This window comes from Dreissena polymorpha, chromosome 1 (assembly GCF_020536995.1).
Source record: "Dreissena polymorpha isolate Duluth1 chromosome 1, UMN_Dpol_1.0, whole genome shotgun sequence".
In the NCBI taxonomy this organism is placed as follows: domain Eukaryota; kingdom Metazoa; phylum Mollusca; class Bivalvia; order Myida; family Dreissenidae; genus Dreissena; species Dreissena polymorpha.
This window is the reverse complement of record NC_068355.1, coordinates 138,062,240-138,087,712: the sequence shown is the minus strand read 5'-3', so window position 1 is coordinate 138,087,712 and position 25,473 is coordinate 138,062,240. Positions and strand designations below refer to the sequence as shown.

Sequence of the window (25,473 nt, the reverse complement as noted above, 5' to 3'; positions counted from 1 at the left end):
ATATTTAAAGAGTTATGGCAAATGTTAAAGTTTTTTTTCGGACGGACGGACAGACTGACGGACAGTTCAACTGCTATATGCCATCCTACATGGGGGCATTAAAATTCCATAAATGAAGAATGTGTTGTCAATTATTAGCTTGTGTGGACAGCTCAGGCTTATGATAATGTGCAATGATGCCTTACCGACATGCATTAAGCCCTGTTTTCCCAGAGCAAATTTGAACTCAAGTTACCTCGAGTAAGTTAGAACATAGACCATTTTGATAGAAGACATGTGGTTAATCTATAATATGTAGAAGAAACATAAAAAAAATCATGATCATTTAAATTTATTTACATAAAGACTTAAGTTAATCTCATGCTGACTTACTGGTAACCCTTTACTACTAAGTTAAGCATTTTTACATATTTGTTGTCACTTAGAAAACCTGAACAGACTGCGAGTAACTCGCAGGCTGTTCTGGTTTTATGTTGTTTTCACTTTGCTATGAGTTGGAAACTTATCAATTTTGTAGTATTAACATACAGTATTGTACTGCACCAGCAAGAAATTTGTTTTGTAGGCTATACAAGAGAAAACAGACAAATATTGTCAACATGATTGTCCTTTTTTAAAAATAAACAAACACGAAATCATGCAAATGTTCGTCGTAATCTTTAATAAACAGAATATACATTAAAACTTCTATAATTTGACAAAAAAACATCAACTGTCCAGCACTTTTAGAGGGTTATTTAAAAGTCTAGCTTGCTGTTGCCACCATTACCACAGCCAGATTCAGGTTTGATTCTCTTATCTGGGTCCTCTTGTGAACGGTTGGCGCTGTCAGAAAGTTCAGGTGGAAGATGCAATTTCTCAATGGTAAACTTCTTTCTGCGAAGTTTGAACGCCAAATCTAAAGAATCAGGCATATGACACATTAGTGTGTTCAGGCTAGGCAGTTTCTTGATATTAAATAGCCCATGATACTCTTTGAAGGCTGGATTTTTCTCCTTGTCCGACCCAGCAAAGCTGTCTACATGAACCACGGTGTCACACAGCCTTTCGATTCTGTTTACAAATGCCTGATCACACATAAGGTGGGTGGGTAGTGTTAGAACACAGACAGCAAATGCAGATCTCAAAATGGCACGCAATGCCAAAAGAAAGCGGGAAAGTGATGGGTCATATTCACCATCAGGTAGCAAACCACCATTCTCTCCCCATAGTGGCGACCCTATTGAATGTAACGCAATTCGTAATATGTTCCTTTTTTCAGGATTGGATGAGGTACTGAAGTGTTCCATTTCAATTTTATTCTGAATCTTCTCTATAAGCGCCATATAATTGGATGCATTTGTTGCCATTGAAAAATTATCAGCATTATTTATACCAATCTTAATCATTTCAGCATTTGCAGTCTTCAGCAAATCCTCTTCCATTGTTTTACTAAGGTCGTAGTAGTGACCAAATTTAACAGTGGTGGGTGTTGACTGAAATTTCGGTAAATTTGTATAACGCCAGGCTATCTTCATATGTTCATCAAAATATTGTTCTTTGGTTTGTTCATCAGCATTGACAGGGTCATCGATGATGGGTCTAGGTAAATCACTCAAAAGCTGGTCCGGAGATAAATCAGCACTGGCAAGTAGCATTGAATGTCCTGTCATTACTGCTTCGGCACAGAAATATTTAAGCATTAAACGCGAGTAATTTCCAAACACATCTTCCTCTATTAACAAGACTGTTCCAACCGCTAAACCTCCGCCCAGAAGATGATCCAAAGAAGGAATCCCAGACGAAACCAGCAGTTGATTGTTGTACAGCGAAGGTTTGGCTCCTGAGATTTGCAGGCCCTTTCCTCTCGACTTTTTCTGGAAACTTGTTGCCATTATCTGATCTTTTTGATTTTCTTAATATTTAAATAGTCTAAGCAAAAGTTACGGTCGCATTTATTTGGCTTTTTGCGAGTGCGTGAAATGATGAAAACATTTTCATCCCAAGCATGTGTCAAAACAGATTGCTATTTTTACAATCCTGAAATATTTCGACACCGGCGGCTGCTAATTTCCGTGATGAGATGAATTATTGATTGGTGTTTGTTGTTCCATACTTCATGTTTTCTGTTCCTTGTCATTCATGAACAAAATGAACAGACAACGGCGTTTATCGTAAGTGACATTCTTCATATTCGTGTTATTGTTTTATTGAGTATTTTTGGAACTTCACTAGGTTTCGATTTGATTCGCATTGTAAAATTAGGTAAACCATGAAATAGAAACCAGTGGGTGGAGTATGCTAAATCAAGTTTCGAAATCATAGGCGGTTGCAGGGTAGCTGCAATAATCCAACTCCCAGCTATTTATCCTCCAGGTCTCTGGGAATTTGTAATGATAATTTTTTTTATATATCCAGTCAATCTGTCAAAATTTTCAGGGCTATCCCTTAGTTGCAATAATTCAACTATCAGCTTTATGGGTTGCTGATAGTTGCAATGCGCTCTCTCTTTGCCATGGGTACAAAATGTTATCAACAATGCAAGGGTTAAGGAACACTGAAACTGCAAGAACTTATACAAGTTTACCTATCTAAACCACAAACTCATCCAAATGGTACCATTAAAGCAAGAAATAATTGATTTTATTGACTTGGGTTTTGTTTTGTACGCTGAATCCGCCATATTGGAAAATTGACCCAATATTGGTTAGGTCCAGTGCTCCAGCCAGCTTTTCAAAATAGAGGGGAGTTTCCCCAAAAAAGGCACATTTCACGCGTAATTTTGCAAAATAGGGCATTTGGTTATACATATACTTAAGTATATACTTTGGTTATACTATATACTTATTAATTGTAAACACTAGTGGATTGGATGACTTCACCAATTGTATGATGTTCCTCATTTTTTGTAATGAAATTACAATAAATATATTACTATCTACATTGGCGCTAAGGAAAACAACTTAGTGGCCAATTTCTTAACCGACTTGGGCTAGCACCCGTCTACACGCATTAGAGATATGTAGGTATCATATTTCTTTCTTGTGTGTGTCTGGGGGAATTTTGATGTTTTTTATCACCTATCATCATTGAACTGCATGTTAATCTTTCAGGTTCCAGTTTCAGCATCAGTGGCCTTTTAGAAGAAAATGAAATGAAGAAAACATGAAATAAATTCAGGGGTTTCACTGGGTCAAAAAACGTTGTAACTGTCACTACTTAAATTCGTTGCTTTAAATAACTTTGAGCCAATGTTTGTCCACAATAATAATATTAATTAAAACAAAAATCTATATTGACAAATTTAAAGTCTAAACAATGATCAATGTCACCATGAAGTAGCATCCAGTCTGGAGATTAAAATTAAACATTGTGATTGTTAATAATAGGATATATTTATTTCACAACAAGTTATTTCAACTAATGTCAACAACATTGACAGTTTTGTTAGGTCTCGAAAATATATGACAATATCAACATTACATTTTACTTGCAGAGTGATAAATCCTCCTTCCAAACAAGTTCTTTATTTGTTGAAATAACAACTGTCTGCCCCTATTCATTTTAAATTCATCATGATTGAGGACAGACAGTGTTTTAAAGTTCAGAAATAAAATCCAAACACAAATATGTTTCCATTCCGTAATTTGGGACTTTAAAATAACCGCATATTCATATTTAAAAAAGATGATTAATTTTCAAATGTTAATAGGTATTTTGAATTAAAAATCACTATTTTTGCACACAAAAAATTATAGCCAAAGAATTCAGAAGTTTAAAAAAATCAATAGTGCTGAGTTTGATTTCATTCAGTGTGATTTTGCCTAACCAAGCATGACCTCAGAGATACTGTAATCTTTCACAGCATGTTACTATTGTCTGCAACAAAAGGCTAATAGGTGATCTGATAACAAACCATGCCCTTGGGGGGGCGCCCCCTTGGGGCTTGTTTGTTCACAATGTGTTGACTTAATACACCCCAGGCAGTCATGTAAGGGTGTTATCTGTGTATTCATGGCGATGTTTCTGGCGATTAATACGGCCTGAAAGGAGGAATTTAGAGATTAAAAGGGCATAATCCATTTGACAGAAAAATAGAGGGGCGCTTTTTGTGGGAAAATTTTAGAGGGGCACAGCGCCCCTCTATTTATTGCTAGCTGGAGCACTGAGGTCGCAGTACACCAATATTTTGCACTTCGGGTTATGTGCTCCAGCCTATAAAGTCGATAACGATGTGGTATTCGATACAGAATTCACTGTTTCAAATTTAAACATAACTATGTCAGCGGAAAAAGTGTGTTGAAACATTGTTGTGTTTTTATAAGTGCATGCAAAGGATGACATCCGTAGGTTGCCATTCAGGTAAATTTAACATGTTTATGAAGTTTTTTCATTATTTTCCTCAATTTGTCTCGAACGACGTCTGTTAAGTGAAGCGCACGGATTCGCTGCGCTGAACTGCACCCATGTTTATGAAGGGGTGCATATGGACTGCCAGAGCCGCATAGAAAAAATTATCAAAGGCTCTGGGAGTCCGTTTATATGGACTAGGTATCCCTTACTACAGGTGTTGGGCGCATGGCCGAGTCACTTTAACACTATCAATATGTCATTAAATTTTTGTTTTCATCATTTTGACAAAAAAAAACATTATGATAATAGTAAAAGTATCAAAATAACCCAGCTACCAAAAATAATCCTCGTTAGTACAATAAACAAATAGGAGTTCATCAACTTACAACACAGATTTGTTTTTTTGTCCACACTAAACACTAATATAACAGGGCTCGAATTTAACTTTTGTTTCACTTGCAAAACATTGCCAGCAGCTTTAATACAAACTCGCAAAATCAAAAACATTATCGCAATTTTTAGTTTTATATTAAGTTCTTTTTCCCACTTTTTCACTGTTTCCTAGAAGGATTTAATTTCCGTTCTTTTTCTAACTCAACAGTAAACTTTGTTTATCTTTCGTATTGTTATTTCCGTCTGTGGGCAAAAAGATTCTAGTTATTTTTCACTTCGACGCCATATCTGTTCAAGTTCAATATACACGTGTGAATAGTCGACTGTTTCGCGTTCTTTGTACCAATGCCATCTGCTTATCTGTACTATTAATATACCAGTATACATACAAGGTTCCCGCTTCTGCATACTGGTATTCGGACATTCTATAAATTGACCTACGGTTTAGCGTTCACTATTTCTTTACTCGCAAAAAAATACTAGTGGCTTAAAACTTAACTCGCAATAGGTATTTTTCACTCGCATTTTGCGAGTGTGCGAGTGTTAATTTCGAGCCCTGATATAATCGTTAACTTATGTTTGAATGTTTATTTCAATCGTGTACGATGATCCGTCCTAAAACTTACGCTATTTATCCAACTATTGGTTCAGCGCCTCAGAGTTACCAAATACATTTAACCGAGAACCGTATTTACCTTCAGCATCTGATCGATATGGAGCTGGACTCAAATTGCCGATAATTGATAAAAACAATTCCCGATTTTCAACGATTTCGACGTTAGAATAACGCAAAAAAAAGGACAAATCTGTGTTGTTAGTTGATAAACTGGTATTCAGGCCTTCAACTGTTCCTATTTTTTCCTACTTTTCCCACTTTTTCCTACTTTTGTATTTGCTTCCTACTTTTTCCTATTTTCGCACTTAAACCTCCTACTATTCCTACTTTTTGCTGAAGATTTTTTTATTTTTTTTTGTAAGTTGAATTTTCAGAATGTATAAGCTTTAAAATGACAAGTTCCTGTTGAGGAAAGGTGTGGCAAGCATCTCAAGCCATCTGATGTAAACTGTAGTTTTTAAGGTCAGTATTGGAGTTATTGATTATATAGGACTGCTAGTTGTTATATGGGTACCACTCCAGAAGCATCCGGAAACATTTCATAAAATATGTAATCAAATGATGCACTACTACTATAATTCTAACATCAAATATTATAATCAAAAATACAATATGCAGAGCTCCAGATAAGGTTTTGTGAAATTCTTAAATTACTACCAGATTTCCAAAAATAATTCTTAACTCTGAATTTTTATTCTTAACGTTACTACTAAGTTTTGGAAAATAATTCTTATTTTGTATAAATGACCTAAAAAAAAATAATAATGGTTATTTTCATGCAAAAAAATCAAAATAAGCATACTAGCAACATTATTTATACGAGTTCAACAGTGTCTTTTCAGTATTATACAATTATATTTTTCAAATACCTTCATATGCCCAAACTGTGCTTAGATTGCATGCCTTAGATGAATTTTTACATATTTAACAATTAAAACAGTTCTGCCCTTCAATCTTTTCAACGATTAGCCACGGGAATTGTCCTTTCCACTCGTTCAATGTTTTTTTGTTGTTTAAATTTGGACCCGTCGTGTCGCGTTTTTGTTTAGCTTTTCCGACTGTGTCGGAAACTGAACATACAACATTGTATAAGATAATTTCTATAATGTCTTTCTAAACATTTAACTTCGGCTCACTTTGCGTACAATATGTTAAAAGCGTGTTTTTGGACGCTTTGCAGTTTTTTAGGACGCTTTCTGGGCGCCCCCATTTTTTTTGACAGATAGACTGTATAAGCCGCTTTTATTGAAAAAAAAGCGCTTGGTTAAACAAACCCGATAACCATTCTATATAAGCACCGCATAGATCTTTAATACGCGAAAAGAACTCAATAAAAATCGATACGAACCGATGTCAAAATAATATTCGTAACTTGATTTTGTAATTCTTAATGGTACGACAAGATTTTAAAATAAATATGTATAGGACTTGAAAATAATTCGTAATAACGAAAATACGACCCTTATCTGGAGCTCTGATATGATCAGGGTGACCACACATTCTGGAAAACATGGAAAATTATCAGTTAAAAAATCCCTGCAGATAATCTTCCTACTTTTCCTACTTTTTCTTCAGAAAACGTCCTATTTTTTTCCTACTTTTTTATCGGAAACCAGTTGAAGGCCTGGGTATTTGTTTATTGTACTAAAAAATGCGCTTGAATGCAATTGCATCTTTGGCTGTTTGAAAATGTGTTGTTTACAAAAAAGGTTGTAGTAGGATATAATTTAGTTCTCCAATTTAAATTTTTAAATATTAATTAATAATTATACATGTCACATGATAATCTTAGTTTCTTATTCTGAATAGGTCAGCATACCAAAGCTTAATGCTATGAAAATGTGTATATGCAGTCTGCACAGGCTAATCAGGGTTGACACTTTCCGCCGAAACTGCGTTTTTGGATAAGAAGAGACTTTCTTGAATCGAAAAAAAATATGCAAGCCAAAAGTGTCATCCCTGATAAGCCTGTGCGGACTGCACAGGCTAATCTGTTACAACACTTTACGCACATGCATTAAACCCCTTTTTCACAGAACACGGCCCATACAGATTTAATATACGCATTGTTATTTCAACTTATTTGGTACATGTTACAATATAAAAAAACAAAACAAATAGAAATCTAAAATAAAAAACTTCCAGGAAAAAAGTTACAACTTTTAAATTGACATTTCAACTAGTAAACTTTCTTATATTTTTCCTTTAGGTAATCACTTTTTATTAAACAACAACAGTTTTGTTTATTTATGATTGCAGCAAATCAGGAGATTCCCTCTATCAACTTTTAGGACTTCAAAAAGGTGCTCCACATGATGAAATAAAGAAAGCTTATAGAAAAGTAAGTAACAGAAATCATATACATAAGTAAGCAACAGAAAGCATATAGAAAACTAACACAAAGTTTATAAAAAAAAGTAAGTAACAGTTATGTGACTTTTATAATCCCAACCATTTTTCATCGAAAGGAGATTCGTTTTTTTAAGAGAAAGTTTGTTTCATTTGTTTGTTTTTTTTCATTTTGGAATACAATAATGCGTTGATTTGTTTTTCCAGAGGGCTGCTTAAATGTTATGCTATTGTTGGTTTTTGACACTCCCATGGTAGGGACTGGTCTGTCAAATCATGATTGCTCCAGCTTCAAAATAGGCACGTTGATAAGCATGTTTTAGGGCACACATCTGAGTTATTTGTTCTAATAAGATATTTGTTCATGCATGCATTGATGACAGTAAAAATGGTTTTGAAAGTACCTAACAAAATGCATATATCTCTCTTTTTTTTTGGTTTTTGAACAGACTTTATTGGTGTTTCTAATTTCAGCTTGCATTAAAATACCATCCAGACAAAACACAAGGTGATGAGCAGTCAACAGAGAAGGTAGGCATGTTCCAATTGTTATTAACTTTCTTCTTCATTCAAAGAAAGGAATAACTGACCTTTTTGCATTTCATGATCATTTGAAAAAAATAGCATCAAACCATAATTGTTCCCTGTTGTACTTAAAATTTTATCTGAACTCTTAGTTCTATATAAAATTATGCTTGTTGAATTAACTTAAACATGATATTAGGAATCCAGGACTGGCCTTAAGTTACATGGTAAGATATTTATATAAATTGCATTAACATTGTTATTGAATTGTTACCTTGAGCATTCACCTTATATCCAAGCTGCGCTTCTCAACCAAATGTCGGCATCTGACCAAGTAAGATAACTCTGACATGCAGTTCATTAGATTTATGACCCTGTGCACTTAAAAATTAGTTGAGGTAAACGTGCAACTTCTCCATATCATTGTTTCTGCTATAGGTAATCAATTGAAACTTCAAACATGTGTTAGGGGTCATTGTGTGAGATAATATTTCATAAGTTTTAACTGCAATTTAGCAGAACTATGCAAAATTTTCATTCTTAGAATTAAATGTGTTACCCTTAGAATTTTGGTATAGATAGTGGGGTAACTTCTACATACACTCTTTTAGGACCATTTTCGATTGAAACTTCAAACATTGTGTTCAGCGTCTTTGTTTGAGGTGTCCGACCATGTTCCATAACTTCTGCAATGTAGGAGAATTTGCAGCGGCCCAAAGTTAATTTTGATCTTCTCATTGTAATGGTTTCTACTACACTGTACAGGTAGAAATTTGAACATCACTCGTGTGTTCACAATACTGAACTATTTTCTTAACCCATTTATGCCTAGCGTCTACAAAAAAGGCCTTGGCAAACAGCGCAGACCCAAATAAGACGCCGCATTATGCGGCGTCTCATCAGGGTCTGCGCTGTTTGCTTAAAGGAATTTCTGTAAGAAATATTTTTAATATAAAAAAAATATACTAGACATCCCTAATTTTGGAATTAAATTGATCCAATCTAGGAGGATGGAGAGTCCACTAGGCATAAATGGGTTAACAATGTCTCTGAAGAGATTGAAACTGGGTGACATCACTTGCAGCTTCTATGAAAGTTTGCTTTAACAAGAAATATTTTCTTAATGATTATTCAGTCGAGGCAGAAAGTGTTGTCCCTGAACAGTTTGCACAGGCTAATCTGGAACAACACTAAACGCACATGAATCAAGTTCCATTTGCCCATGGCAAGGCTCAAATATGAAAAAGTCACAATTTCTGAGGATTAGCTTTTCTCCAGCATGACACTCAAAGTCATCAATATTAAAGTCTTTCAAGTACACTGTACAGTCAGTCTGACATTTTGTCTGCCAGTAAGATTCCTGATTGACATTCTTAGATCCTATTGGCAACTGGATGCCAGACAGTTACTAATCCAGTTACCAATACCCAATTACATATTCTTCCAATATCTGTTTTTAATCGTGAGCATACATTCATAAAATGTCTTTAAACATGTTCACCATTGCAAAGAAACAGTAGACAATCCTTTGTGGTTCTAGACATAAAACATTCACGGAGCAAGGATTTGTCTGAAACTAATGTATATGCCAAATATTACTTGAATAGATACAACAATGTCACACACAGACATTTGGTATTGAGAAGCTGCTGTACATGTATCTAAGCTATCAAGTCTCAATATTTTAGCTGAAAAACACAAGCCAGAAATGGTCAATATTTGCAAAAAATTTAGTTTTGCTTGTTTGTTTGCCCTATATATATGTGATGTATATATGCATGTAAGATGTTCATCTGTCTGTTTGTTCATCCTTGTGAAGTTTCGGTACCAAAAACAACATTTTTTCGTATAGCATCAATAATGCTTCCTACAAAGCTTTGATGATTGCATGTATGCTGCCTTTGAACACTTTCAACACACCACATCACTTGACCTCTGTATGACCTTGACATTGACTTCCTTTTGGACTTGTATTAACCCTTTCAGTGCGGGAACGGAATTTTGAAAGCCTTTGCAAACAGTTTGGATCCAGATGAGACGCCACAGAACATGGCGTCTCATCAGGATCCAAACTGTTTGCTATCCTGATAGTATTCTTTGAAAAAAAAATCGAAGAAAATGCTAATTTTAGAAATTCAGCAGACAACATTTTAGCAGACGAAAAATTTCCCAGCATCCAAAGGGTTAATGTGCCAGTTCAAAGTTCTTTGTAATCCAAACTGACGCATTTAGTCTAACATTAGCACTGCTAGCTACAAACCTTTGCACTCATTTTTACCTTGACTTTGACCTCATTTTGCATTTAAGATTATTCATAAGGGCTAATTAATCAATACTGCCCAGGCTTCCTCTAGGATTTATTGAATGCAGCAGTGTCTTGTTATTAGTCCCCTACCGGTTTCACCGGAGGGGACTTATGGTTTGCGCTCTGTGTGTCAGTCAGTCTGTGAGTCTGTCACAATTTTCTGGATCCTGTGATAACTTTAAAAGTGCTTACCGGTAATATTTTTTCATGAAACTTGGAACATGGATAGATGGCAATATGGACATTATGCATGTTATTTCATTTTGTTCCTACATCTAAAATTATGGTTTCTATGGCAACAAATAGACTAGAAATACTGCTGAAAATGGTGGTTTTCTGGATCCTTATAACTTATAAAGTTCTTAATATTTTTAGCTCCACTGGCCAGAGGCCAGCGGGGCTTATGTCATGGTCCTGTGTCTGTCGTACGTGCGTCTGTGCGTGCTTGCGTTCGTGTGTTAACTTTTTCTTTCAACATCTTCTTCTTCTGAACTACAAGTCCAATTCTGATAAAACTTCTCACAAATGTTCCTGGGATGAACCTCTTTCAAATTAGTTCAAATTATGCCTTTGGGGTCAAATTTGACCCCGCCCCGGGGGTCAATAAATTGAACATATGCTTAAATAAAGCCTATTTTGTGCACACTTTAAAAATCTTCTTGTCCATAACCATTGGGTTACATGCTTGAGTACATTTCAAGCCATGCGCATTGCACTTTTTTTTCGCATAAAAAACAGTGTAGGGATACAGGGCCATCATGGCCCTCTTGTTTCATGAAACTTGGAACATGGATAGATGGCAATATGGACATTATGCACATCATTTCATTTTGTTCCTATGTCAAAAATTCTGGTTGCTATGGCAACAAATAAAAAAAATATTCTGACAATGGTGGAATTTCTGACAATAGTGGAGCCGGTAGGGGACTTTTATTGCTTGGCAATAGTCTTGTTTCTCTTTCTTTTGTGTACAATGGTGACATGTACTATAACAGATATAATGATAATTTGTAGAACAAGAAGTTTATCTGTAAAAATTTGTAAATCAAAAGGTTCAGTTAAAAAGTAAATAGCTTCCACTACATGAACAGTATTTGAAGTATTCCTAATTAAAACATGATTGATTAATGCAGTATAGAAAGTTAATATTAGAATCATAGTATTATTATTTAATATTTTAGTAGTCAGAGCAGAGAAGAAGGATAATGCAATTTATATGAAGTCCCGTGGGGTAACAATATAGGAATCCTGGTACCTGTAGATACAAAGTACATAGAGCATTGATTTATGGGCTGCATCTGTGTTGTTTTATTGGGGAATAATTTTACAGATGGGAAAATAAGCAAAGCCAATTAGGTTGGAGGTACTTGCTTGGCAGAACTGTCCAGGGTATAATTATGCTATAATTAACTGATTGCAGAGATGTAATACTTAAGTTAACTGATTGCAGAGGTGTAGGTTATATTTAAGAGAAACCCAAAATGTGAAATGATGTATTTAAATTGTGACTCAGTATAGTCCTGGATGCTTATTGTGTCCTTTCATTGAATATGATTAGTAATTGATCAGTAGAACAATCCCAATAATTGATGTGGCTGACAATGCTTTACAGGGAAATAAGGCCTATAATGGAATCACCATTTAAGTCTGTTCATCTGTCTGTTTGTCCAAAAACCCAAAGCAGGCATTCTTGTACACTTTTCAATGTACACCATTCAACGTTGCAGGAATTGTTCCTGAATATGTTGTGCATGCAAATTTGTATCGTCCTATGTTAACAACTCCAAACGTTATGCCTCTTTTTCAATAATAACATGCTGCTAATTACAACACTGTTTGCATATAGCCATTTACACTTTGCTTCTGAGTGGGAAAGGGTTCAATTATTGTAGCATTTGAGCCTCATTGTGGGGAAACTACCCGGTAGGTTAAATGCATGTGCATAAATTGTCGTTGTAAATCAGCCTGTACAGGCTCTGTGTAGGTTCTTTCCTAAAAGCTCATGTAAACATCCCTATGTCATATGCACTTTTCTCATGGTTGGTTCTCATGTCTTCAGTTCAAGGAGATCAACCATGCCCACAAAGTACTCACTGACAACACAAAGCGTGGTATCTACGACCGCTATGGTTCACTGGGCCTGTACGCAGCTGACATGGTTGGGGATGAAAACGTGAATACCTATCTAGTTCTGACCAGTGGCTGGTGCAAGGTAAGAGCATCCAGGAAGTCAGGCCTAAATGCATTTGCAATAAGTATCATGCCAGATCAGGGATGACACTTTCCACTTAAACTGGATTTCCTGTTAGAAGAGAATTTCTTGAAGCAAAAATTCAATGAAAGTGGAAAGTGTCATCCTTGATTAGCCCTTTGCAAACTGCCTTAATTCTTATTATGATTTAGAATCTTTATTGTCCCCTTCAGGTGAAACCGGAGGGGACTTATGGTTTGCGCTCCGTGTGTCAGTCTGTCAGTTCGTCACACTTTTCTGGATCCTGCAATAACTTAAAAAGTTCTTCATATTTTTTCATGAAACTTGAAATATGGACAGATGGCAATATGGAGATTATGCACGTCAATCCATTTTGTTCCTACATAAAAAATTGTGGTTGCTATGGCAACAAATGTAAAAAAAATACAAAAAAAATACTGACAATGGTGGAGTTTCACCGGTAGGGGACCATATTGCTTGACAATCTCTTGTTAAACATATTATAGTTACCCAGAAAATGGTAGTTTTAAGGGGCCTTTTCACAGATTTTGGCATGTATTGAAGTTTGTCATTAAATGCTTTATATTAATAAATGTTAACATTGGGTCTAAAAATCTCCAGTAAAAAAACAAGAATACAATTAAAGAATTAAAAAAAAGTAATCCTCAACGGGGCTCGAACCACTGACCCCTGGAGCCATGGAGCAAAAGTCTACCGCTCTATCCACTAGACCATCCACTCTCATACCATGACTGTTGTTTTTTTTACGTTATATATGCAATTCTGGTAGTATAAAAAAATACGACAACAAAAGAATTCTCCAAATTATTCAATTGTTTAGCATTGCAACGCTTTATAATTTTCAGGTTTTTAAATCGTCAAAAGATGCACATAATGGACATTTTAGAGCATGGTAAATGTTCAGTATTACTGTTTCCTCACAAATATCATAACTTCAAGGAAAATTTGCGAATCTGAAACAATTTTTTTTCAGTTTTGCCAATTTACCAAAGCGTGAAAAGGCCCCTTTAATATCATCAAATGCTCATTTTTGCATTTAGAGTGTGTAAGTTATTTATTAAGAGAGCATTAATTCTGAATTGTTAACTGTAATTTCAGGCCTTTGTAATATTCTGTGGTGTGATCACTGGTTGTTACTGCTGCTGCTGCTGCTGTTGCTGCTGCAATTTCTGCTGTGGAAAGTACAAACCAAAGGATGAAGATGATGACTATGCTAATATTCATGTACGTTTAGTTAATGCTTGAAAGGCATTTTTTAGGGAGAAGGACTCAATCAAAATTGGAATTGTCAACTTATAAATTGTTCTAAAAATGTAAGATGTTAGGTAAATGCAAAATGCTATTAATGATAACTTTTTTGTGGTAACAATGTTTTTAGTCGTAGTCTAATTTAACTTAAAATGCCAAAATCAAATTATGTTGAATAGTAATCTAAATAGTCTATCTAAAAACATGATTATACATTTATTATAGTTCAACCTGTCAGTAAAAAAAATGGAACAGCATTTTTTGCACCAACGATTTTAGTGATTCCATTAACACTTGAACATTGTCTTATCATATATAGTTTTTGATTTTTAATATTCTTAGATTTCAGGGATTCTTGTCATGTTCAGTTTTTATGCCCCCGTTTGGTAGTCATATAGCGGTCGGACTGTTCCCATCTCAGTTCATTCGGAATTCTGTTTTCTGGAGTTTTTTTATGCAACGCTTTAAGATATAGAGCTGATTTTTGGTATGTGAGTCTACCGACATGACATACTTATAAAGTGTGAGTTTCGTTGCTGTCAATTAATTTTTGGCAAAGTAATGAGCCTTTGACTTCGAAAGTTTACGTTTTCTGGAGGTTTTTACGAATTGCTCTCAGATATGTAGCTGACTTATGGAGTTTACCTACATGACCTACAGATGAAGTGTGAGTTTTGTTCTGGTCCATTGAATTTTGGCAAAGGTATTTACCTTGGACTTTGATACGTTCCGTTTTCCAAAGATTTTTTACAAAATGCTTTCAGATATTGAGCTGATTTTTATCCCGAAGGTGGGCATACAGTGATCACACTGTCTGTCCATCTGTCAATCTGTCTGTATGTCCGTCACACTTTTTTGAAAAATGCTCATAACTTCTATGTCGCTTCAGATGTAACCTTCATGCATGCATCTGTATATGGACAAGGCCTTTCCATACGGTTACAAATGTTTACCCCTTTGATCTTGACCTTGAACTTAGGGTCCACGTTTAGGTTTCGAAATCTGCATATAGGTTTTGAAAAATGCTCATAACTTCTATGTCTCTTCAGAATTAACCTTCATATTTGGTATGCATGTGTATATGGAATATGCCTTTCCATACGCAAGGTTTTGAAATCTGCGTTTAGGTTTCTATCAAAGTGTTTTTCGGGGGCATATGTCATCCTTTGGAGACAGGTCTTTGAGCTATGTATATGACTCACAGATGAAGTGTGAGTTGTGTTTTGGTCTATTTATTTGTGGCAAAGTTATGGGCGTTTGTCTAAAATACTGCTAAATTATGGGGCATTGTATTTTACAAACACAGCTTATTGGACAAAAACATTTCAACATAAATATTAAGTACATAAAACAGTCATCACATACCTGACAAGCAAAAGTTTGTTGTTGTTGTTTTTTTATATGAGCCACATTCTGGGAAACTGGGCTTTATTTATGTGCATAAAGCCTGTGCAGTTTTCACAGGCTAATCAAGGACTACGCTTTCCGTCTAAACTGGATTTTCTAATGGAGAGACTTCCTTTGAACAAAGAATTTTAATAATGGGGAAAGTGAAGTACCTGATAAGCATGTGTGGACAACTTTAAGCACATGCAATAAGCCCAGTTTTCCAAGAATATTACTCATCCTCACTGCATTACTGCAAATCTTTCCAAACCCACATTTGAGGTGTTTTAATTTATATTACCCAAACATTTCAACATTAATATTATTTACCTGAAACCTTTGGCTAAAAACTGATGTTGCATAGTGTTAACCTACTGACTTTGTTGTTGTTATTTATATCTGTGCAGAATCTTCCAAACCATATTGTTTTGATTTCTAGGAGGAAGACAGCAGCAGCCCAGAGGCAGATGATGGCCCCATAACTTGCCAGCCCCCTGGGGCTGAGGGGGTAGGGTCCATTGAGTCCAAAGCCACACCCCTACCCCCACCCCCTAGTTACACCGAGACCACCAATCTCACAGCTGAACAAAAGTCAGTGTATGGTAGCAGCCATGAGTCAGACAGTAAAACCTCACTGCTTGATAAAAAACCTACGTCTTACCAGGACAGTAAATAATCAAGGTCAAAGTTAGACAAAGTCAGCTTAAGATAAACAATATATTGTGTTAAATTCTTATTAACTAAGTGTTATCTTGCCTGTTTTACATCTGTAAAAATCCCTACCCTCATTAAAAGTTTATCTTCTTCCACATGAAAACAAAATAAAGCTCCCTAAAGTTGGCCCTCAGGTTGCTCAGGTGAGCTTTTGTGACCGGTCTTTGTCCGTCGTCTGTCCGTCCGTCCACATTTGTTTGTAAACACTCTAGAAGCCACATTTATTGTCTGATCTTCATGAAACTTAGTCAGAAACTTTGTCCCAATGAAATCTCGGTCGAGTTCGAAACTGGGTCGTGCTGGGTAAAAAAGTAGGTCACAAGGTCAAAAAAAAAATTAAAAAATGTAAACACTGTAGAAGTCACATTTCATGCCCAATCTTCATGTAACTTTGTCAAAATGTTTGTCTTAATGATATGTTGGTTGAGTTCAAAAGTGGTTCTGGTCCGTTGAAAAACATGGCTGCCAGTGGGCGGGGCAGTTTTCCTTATTTGGCTATAGAGAAACCTTGTAAACACACTAGAAGTCACAAATTTTGCCCAGTCATCATGAAAGTTTGACAAAACATTGGTTTTATTGATATCTCGGATGAGTTCGAAAATGGTCCAGATTGGTGAAAAACATGGCGGCCAGTGGGCGGGGCATTTTCTCTATATGTATATAGTAAAAACATGTGAACACTCTAGAAGTCACATTTTTGGCCCAATTTTCATGAAATTTGGTCAGAACATTTGTTTCCTTGATACTAGAGTTGAGTTAAAAATGGTTCCGGTCAGTTTAATAATATGGCTGCCGGGGGGGGGGGGGCAGTTTTCTTATATTTATATAGTAAAAAAAGCTTGTGAACACTCTAGAAATCACAATTTTTGCCCAATCATCATGAAACTTGGTGAAATGATTGGTTTTATATATATCTCAGATGAGTTTGCAAATGGTCCCAATTGGTAAAAAAACATGGCCGCCAGGCGGGGGGCAGTTATCCTTATGTGACTAGAGAGAAACCTTGTGTTTGAACACTATAGAAGTCTTTTTTTTTGCCTAATCATCGTGAAACTTAGTCAATACATTGGTTTTATTGATTTCTCTGACACGTTGAAAAATGGCTCAGATCGGTGAAACACACTTTTTAGCTCACCTGATTGCTCAGGTGAGGTTTAAGAAGTGGTCTTTGTCGGCCGTCCGTTCGTCCACATTTGGTTTGTAAACACTCTAGCATTCACACTTCTCAAGTATTCTTTATGAAAATTGCTGAAAGATCTCAGTCAAGTTTGATAATGAGCAAAATCCCATAATTAATGCCATAATTATTGCCCTTAGATTGTCCAAATTTTCATTATATTATACAAAATCCTTGTAAACCCTCTAGAGGTCACAATTTAGTTTCAGATTTTATGAATCTTGGTCAAAATATTTATTTTTGTAAGCAAAGTTTGATGTTTGGTAAGGGGGGTCAACTCAAAATAAAGGTCACCAGGTAAATTCTTACAAAAACAAAAACACTATACGCCAGAGTTATGGTTCAATAATGATGAAACTTTACCAGGATGTTTGTCTGGACAATATCTAGGTCAAGTTTGAGGTTTGGTAAAGATTAAATGAACCGAATCCTCTCAGGTGAGCTTACGAGGGCCATCTTGTTAATTCTAAGGCCCACAGGATAAATCTCCTTCCCAGCACCACATATATTCTCAATATATACTTGTTTTGTGTCTAGTTCATTATTTAGCTGGTTAGATTGGTGTGTTAATTGTTTTCAAAAATGTGATAACTGTACATGTAATGAGATAGAAGATCCTCTTTCTTAGTGCTGAATGATGTTCTTTGAGAAAAATCTATGTTTTAAGATGTGGGGGCCAATGTATGTGCTGTCTTAGATGTATTCTAAGTTTTGAAATATATGTATGTTTTGCATCAGGATTCCCTATTGTTGATATAATTGGGTAGCATATTTTCATAGGTTAAATAATTTGTATGACATGTTTTGTTTTCTTCCTGCATAAGCAAATGAAACCTTTTTTCTTGTATATCAGGATGATTTCAAATGCTTTCAATTTTGCTTGGCATGTTTGGCTACATTTGTATAATATGTGAAGCTAAAATATGAAGTTTATATTCATTTGTGTTCAAAACCAAATGATAATGTTATGAGTACTGGAATTTATACGAAACTCATAACAGTTTCTTTTTATTGGACGCATTAAACTTGTGTAGGTGCAATAGATTATCAAAATATTTCATTCTTATGTATTTATGTTTGTATGAAATGATTTTTGTGTGTTCCTGAGATGATGTAAGTCAGAAACTTTCATGGAGCATTTTAAAATAAAAAGTTAAATCTAATCTGGATAATGATTACCAATATTTGTGCAGATTGCAGCAACAACTGTGTTTTACAATTGAAAGTTACATTTCATAAAGTTTTTTAGTCTGTTTATCTTTATTGAGCAACTTGAACTATCATGTTGGATTGCTTTTGTTTTGAAAATGTTCATGTGCAGGATTTTGCAAAAAACGGGCTTAATATATGTACATACATTAAAGTAGTGTCTCATATTAGCCTGTATGGATGTTTGCTAAGAAGAGACTTTCTTGAAACAAAAAAAAAGCAAAAAGTGTTGTTCAACATAAGCCTATGTGGACTGCACACTGGGACAGCACTTTAGGCACATGCATTAATGCCCCAGAAGGAGTCTCCAATTTAGATTTCATTTACTAGGATAAGTCTTGTTATGACTTACATATCAGTGATAAAATTGACTGACATGACTGTTATAATCTTATTGTTATTTCTGATATCGATTTTGTTGGTCCAATGACCACAGCGTGAATTCTATATTGGAACCTGTGCATTTGTCAACATTCTTAAGTCGGAATTAAGTGGTATTTCATTATGTTTGTACAAGTTTGTATCTTTTGTATGCTTTTAAAAATTGAGCATTACATTTCAGCGCTGCAACCCAGAAGCAATACACGTGAGTGGGACACATTGAAGCTTACACAGGACAGCTGACATTCCTTGCTTCACTAACTTTTCAATTGAAGTATTGCAATAACAGATTTCATGGGTTGTTTTATGAGCCATGTCATGCAAAAATGGGTCCTATGCCATAAAGCTCCAGACCAGCTTGCTCAATGTAGCAGTCTGATCAGGAGCGGCCTTGTCTGACGCAAGGTTTTAACCCTTTGCATGCTGAAAAATTTGTTGTCTGCTAAAATGTTGTCTGCTGAATTTCTAAAATTATTATTTTCTTCGTTTTTTTTTCAAAGAATACTATCAGAATAGCAAACAGTTTGGATCCAGATGAGACGCCATGATCTGTGGCGTCTCATCTGGATCCAAACTGTTTGCAAAGGCCTTCAAAATTCGGTTTCAGCACTAAAAGAGTTAAGGTATCATTTGTGGATAGGGTAGCTCCTGACCTGACTGGGTGGATGTGCAGGCTTGTTGGGATATACTTTGGTTGCAAATGGTATTAGACCCATTTTAGAAAGATGTGGCTCATTTTATTATTGGATACTTGTTTGAAATGCAGTTATAAGTGCAACAACATATAATATTAAGTTGTGTTAGCAGAAGACAATTTTGAACTTTAATAATTGTCTTGTTTGTTTGCTATACAAATGTCTGTAGATACATTTCTTACTTATAGTTTTATATCTTTTATAGATGAACAATATTTATTTGTATACTTGTTATGTTAAACCTATTCACTTTAAATTGTTTCCAATACTTACAACACTAGTACATTAAGCTTGACTTGTCACATTTTGACATTCCTGTTTTCATTTTCTGTCTGCATAGATAAAATGAATTTAGGCTTGTTTTAGTTTGTGCGTAAGTTTTTTAAAATTAATTCTGGGGTTAGTGTGAGGTATGGCCATCTTCACACGGGATCAAACCCCGAAATGCTTGTCATTTAGTGTTCCAAGGCAGTAAATCAGAAAGTGTTTAGTTTTATAGTTTGATATCTTGTACAAGTATTATAAATTAATAGATCTGAGGATGGTTTCAAATTAATTTTATTTTAACACCAAATGCATGCTTTAAATTGTGGTATTGATGGCAGACAAACTGTTTTTCCTATTTCATTTTTGTTGGTGTCTGATAAGAATTCACATTGAATAACGCAACATTCTCTGTAGTGTCACTGGAAGTTCATTGTTGTCACTTTGTTTACGCAAATCAACTTCACATAAGGTTCGTAATTTCTTTATCCATGTTTTGCACCATACAATCGATCTTTATTAAACATGTTAAGTTATTGAAATTTTCAGGAAAGTGTACTGTGTGCGATATAGATTCAAAAATGAAATAACATGGGATTTAATAGGCGGAAAGTGTTGACCCTGATTAGCTTGCAGACAAACAGATTAACCCTTTCAGCGCTGGAACCGAATTTTAAAGGCCTTTGCAAACAGTTTGGATCCAGATGAGACGCCACAGAACGTGGCGTCTCATCTGGATCCAAACTGTTTGCTATTCTGATCTAAAAAAATCGAAGAAAATGCTAATTTTAGAAATTCAGCAGACGACATTTTAGCAGAAGACAAATTTCCCAGCATGCAAAGGGTTAATGTGGGATGACACTACTTACATACATTAAGCCCCATTTTCCGAGAGCGACGCTCATATAAACTCATCAATAATCAAACTGGAATACTATGTACACAATATAACCATAATATTGAGCCATGCAGATTTCAATGGGGTGGTTTGACTGTTAATTGTTAGAACAGATGACCTTTAATTATTCATTGTTTACTATTGTTAGATGTGCTGTGTGTGTGTTGTGAACATTTGGCACCTTTCTATTTATAAGCAGTGGGATTTTTGTATTAACAAAGTTTTGCATAAAACAACTTTTTGTTATTTTCTAAAGCTTATATGTTTATGTATTAAACATCGGTATGTACAATGGAATAGGTATACATTTTGCTTTTGGCTTTTTCATTTAAATTAATTTTACCAGTGTCTATTTTTTTAGTTTTGTGCAATAGTCTAAACACAAATCACTTAAAATATAACCATTAAATGCAATTAAAATTGTGAGCATTCTATGTCACAAGTTTTTTTATATATACAAAAAATTTAGTAAACATAATGATAGTTTTGGGATTATTGGCATTTGTAGTATAACATAGATGTTGTAGGAAACATGTGCTTATAGCTTCTGTTTAAGATTTCATCCCGAGTAATTTTCTATAGTTAAGATGCATGTGATGGTCAAGTCTTTGGCAATTACTGCACCTGTAATGGATCTGAGTGCATGATGGCCCTTTTGTTTGTTCTATTATGTGTTTGTACTTACTGAAAAAAGATCTAATGTAAAAATTGTTCAATTGAATCAATGTTCATGTTTATAGTTTTCTGAAATGAAATTGATTTTTTTTAAACAAGAAAAAAGTACACCAAATAGATTTTTTACATTAGAATGTTTTTGTCTTCAATTTTTATGCCCCCCTTCGAAGAAGAGGGGGTATATTGTTTTGCTCATGTCAGTCCGTCCGTATGTCTGTATGTCCGTCCACCATATGGTTTCCGGATGATAACTCAAGAACGCTTAGGCCTAGGATCATGAAACTTCAAAGGTACATTGATCATGACTCGCAGATGACCCCTATTGATTTTGAGGTCACTAGGTCAAAGGTCAAGGTCACGGTTACCCGAAAAAGTAAAATGGTTTCCGGATGATAACTCAAGAACGCTTATGCCTAGGATAATGAAACTTCATAGGTAGATTGATAATGACTGGCAGATGACCCCTATTGATTTTCAGGTCAGTAGGTCAAAGGTCAAGGTGACCCGAAATAGTAAAATGGTTTCCGGATGATAACTCAAGAACCCTTATGCCTGGGATCATGAAACTTGATAGGTAGATTGATCATAACTCGCAGTTGACCCTTATTAATTTTCAGGTCACTATATCAAAGGTCAAGGTCAAATGGTTTCTGGATGATAACTCAAGAACCTTAATGGCTACGATCATGAAACTTTATAGGTACATTTATCATGACTCGCAGATGACCCCTATTGGTTTTGAGGTCACTAGGTCAAGGTCACGGTGACCAGAAATAGTAAAATGGTTTCCGGATGATAACTCAAGAACGCATATGCCTAGGATCATGAAACTTCATAGGTACATTGATCATGACTCGCAGATGATCCCTATTGATTTTCAGGTCACTAGGTCCAAGGTCAAGGTCACGGTGACCCGAAATAGTAACATGGTTTCCTGATGATAACGGAAGAACGCTTACGCCTAGGATCAGGAAACTAGATAGGTAGATTGATCATGACTCGCAGATGACCCCTATTGATTTTCAGGTCACTAGGTCAAAGGTCAAGGTTATGTTGATCCGAAATAGTAAAATGGTTTCCGGATGATAGCTCAAGAACGCTTATGGCTAATATCATGAAACTTCATAGGTTCATTGATCATGACTTGCAGATGACCTGTATTGATTTTCAGGTCACTAGGTCAAAGGTCAAGGTCACAGTGGCAAAAAACATGTTCACACAATGTCTGTCACTACAACAGAGAGCCCATATGGGGGGCATGCATGTTTTACAAACAGCTCTTGTATATATATTGTCATCACCTGTGTCTGATTTTATGACATTTTGAATGTTCAACCATGTTGACAAGTTTTTGTATTTTCAGCAATTAAGTTAAAACTCACATATAATTAATGTAGATGTGAATATTTCGTTTTGTTATTGATATTTTTGACAACATATTAATATGTAAATAAAATTTAAAAAAATGTATGCCTTTTTTTCTAGCAAAGATTAGTTTTAATATTTCATTTCATGGACTATTCTAGGAACCACTTCTCAGTGCTTGTCTTATCATATGAGCCTCAAATTGGAAAACTGAGCAAAGTGAACATGCATAAAGTGTCGTCTCAGATTAGCCTGTGAAGTGTGCACTGGACAATTATGATTGTCTTTTTCATGCTTTTATAGATTTTTACTTCATCTATTTTTTGCAAAAATTATGAGCTATTGTCATCACCTGAGCATCCGCGTCGGCATCTGGTTAAGTTTTGTGTTTAGGTCCACTTTTCTCATAAAGTATCAAAACTGTTGCATTCAATCATGGCACACTTACTGTCATGATTGGTTAAGTTTTGTGTTTAGGTCCACTTGATTCCTAAAGTATCAAAGCTATTGCTTTCATACTTGCAACACTTACTTACTTACTATTATAAGGGGACTGTGCATGCAAAGTTATGTAACTCTGACTGGCATTTTGACAGAATTATGGCCTGTTATATACTTAGAAAATTGAAAATTTGGTTAAGTTTGATGTTTAAGTCCACTTTATTCCCAAATTATCAAAGCTATTGCTTTCATACTTGCAACACTTACTATCAAAAGGAGTCGGTGCAGGTAAAGTTATGTAACTCAGACTGGCATTTTGACAGAATTGTGGCCACTTTTATACTTAGAAAATTGAAAATTTGGTTAAGTTTTGTGTTTTGGTCCTTTTTACTCCTAAAGTATCATCACTATTGCTTTCAGACTTGCAACTCATGCTTACTATCATAAGGGGACTGTGCAGGCAAAGTTATGTAATTCTGGTTGGCATTTTGACAGAATTATGGCCCTTTTAAGCTCGTCAATTATATATGAAATATATATAGTGGAGCTATCCTACTCACCCCAGCGTCGGCGTTCCGTTCCGTGCCATGCCGTGCCGTCAGCATGCAAATGTTAGTTTTCGTACTACCCCAATTATTTTCATTGTCCCTTGACATATTGCTTTCATATTTTGCATACTTGTTAACCAACATCACCCCAACCTATAAGCAAGAGCAGACAACTCTATCAAGCATTTTGTCATAATTATTGCCCCTTTTATACTTAGAATATGCATATTATTGATAAATCTATGTTAAAGTTTGCATACTACCCCAAATATTTCCTATATCCTTTGACATATTGCTTTTATATGGTGCATACTTGTTTACCAACATGACCCCAACCTATAAACAAGAGCAGACCACTGTATCAAGCATTTTGACATAATTATAGCCCCTTTTACACTTAGATAATTGAACATTTTGCTTCAATTGCCTTAATTTCTTTATTTATGATCACATTTTATTATAACTTTGACAAAACAACACTTACCTGAATACCACAATGGATTCCACCCAAACAATACCCCACGCCCCTACCCAGAATCCCTCCCCCCCAACCTCCTCCCCCCCCCCAATTTATTTTTTTTAAACATCATCTAATAAACTACCCCACCCCACATTATACCCCCCTCTCACCCCCTACCCCCCACCCCAATTTTTTTTTTAAACATCATCTTATAAATTACCACACCCCACATTATACCCCCCTCTCATCCCCCCTAACCCCCGCCCCAAATTTATAAAAAAATTTTCCTTTTTTTATTTTTTAAAGATCGTCTTATAAATGACCACATCCCACATTATACCCCCTCTCAACCCCCCCCCCCAAAAAAATATTTTTCTTAGCTCACCTGAGCACAACGTGCTCATGGTGAGCTTTTGTGATCGCTTTTTGTCTGTTGTCTGTTGTCCTTTGTGCGGCGTCAACATTTGCCTTGTTAACTCTCTAGAGGCCACATTTATTGTCCAATCTTCATGAAATTTTGTCAGCAGATTGGTTTCAATGATATCTTGGATGAGTTCGAAAATGGTTACGTTTGCTTGAAAAACATGGCTGCCAAGGGGCGGGGCATTTTTCCTCATATGGCTATAGTAAAATCTTGTTACCACTCTAGAGGCCACATTTATTGTCTGTTCTTCATAAAACTTGGTCAGAAGATTCATCCCAATAATATCTTGGACGAGTTTGAAAATGATGCCAGTTGGTTGAAAAACATGGCCGCCAGGGGGCGGGGCAGTTTTCCTTATATGGCTATAGTAAAACCTTGTTAACACTTTAGAGGCCACATTTATTTTCCGATCTTCATGAAACTTGCTCAGAAGATTTGTGCCACTGATAACTTGGATGAGTTCAAAAATGGTAACCTTTGCTTGAAAAACATGGCTGCCAAGGGGTGGGGCATTTTTACTTATGTGGCTTTATATGGCTATAGTAAAATCTTGTTAACACTCTAGAGGTCACATTTATTGTCCGATCTTCATGAAACTTGGTCAGAGGATTCATCCCAATAATATCTTGGACGAGTTTGAAAATAATGCCGGTTGGTTGAAAAACATGGCCACTAGGGGGTGGAGCATTTTTCCTTATATGGCTATAGTAAAACCTTGATAACACTCTAGAGGCCACATTTATTTTCCAATCTTTATGAAACCGATCTTTATGAAACTTGCTCAGATGATTTGTCCCACTGATATCTTGGATGAGTTCAAAGATGGTAACCTTTG

The 25,473-nt window shown here is 35.5% G+C and overlaps 2 protein-coding genes across 3 annotated transcripts; one reads left to right on the top strand and one right to left on the bottom strand.

Annotated features, from left to right (window-relative positions):
• Window positions 1-642: 642 nt before the first annotated feature.
• LOC127851687 (elongator complex protein 4-like) lies at window positions 643-2,026 on the bottom strand. Its single transcript, XM_052385513.1, has one exon. The coding sequence runs from the start codon at window positions 1,872-1,874 to the stop codon at window positions 738-740; it is 1,137 nt and encodes a 378-aa protein (XP_052241473.1). The 5' UTR covers window positions 1,875-2,026; the 3' UTR covers window positions 643-737.
• Window positions 2,022-22,868, top strand: LOC127851688 (dnaJ homolog subfamily C member 5-like). 2 transcript variants are annotated; one of them, XM_052385539.1, is made up of 7 exons: window positions 2,022-2,153; window positions 7,601-7,682; window positions 8,165-8,221; window positions 12,580-12,732; window positions 13,852-13,977; window positions 15,827-15,978; window positions 19,050-22,868. In XM_052385539.1, the coding sequence occupies exons 1-7, from the start codon at window positions 2,122-2,124 to the stop codon at window positions 19,075-19,077; spliced, it is 630 nt and encodes a 209-aa protein (XP_052241499.1). In that variant the 5' UTR covers window positions 2,022-2,121; the 3' UTR covers window positions 19,078-22,868. The 2 variants fall into 2 exon arrangements, with proteins under 2 accessions (XP_052241499.1, XP_052241489.1); XM_052385529.1 differs by having other exon boundaries at window positions 15,827-16,068.
• Window positions 22,869-25,473: the final 2,605 nt, after the last annotated feature.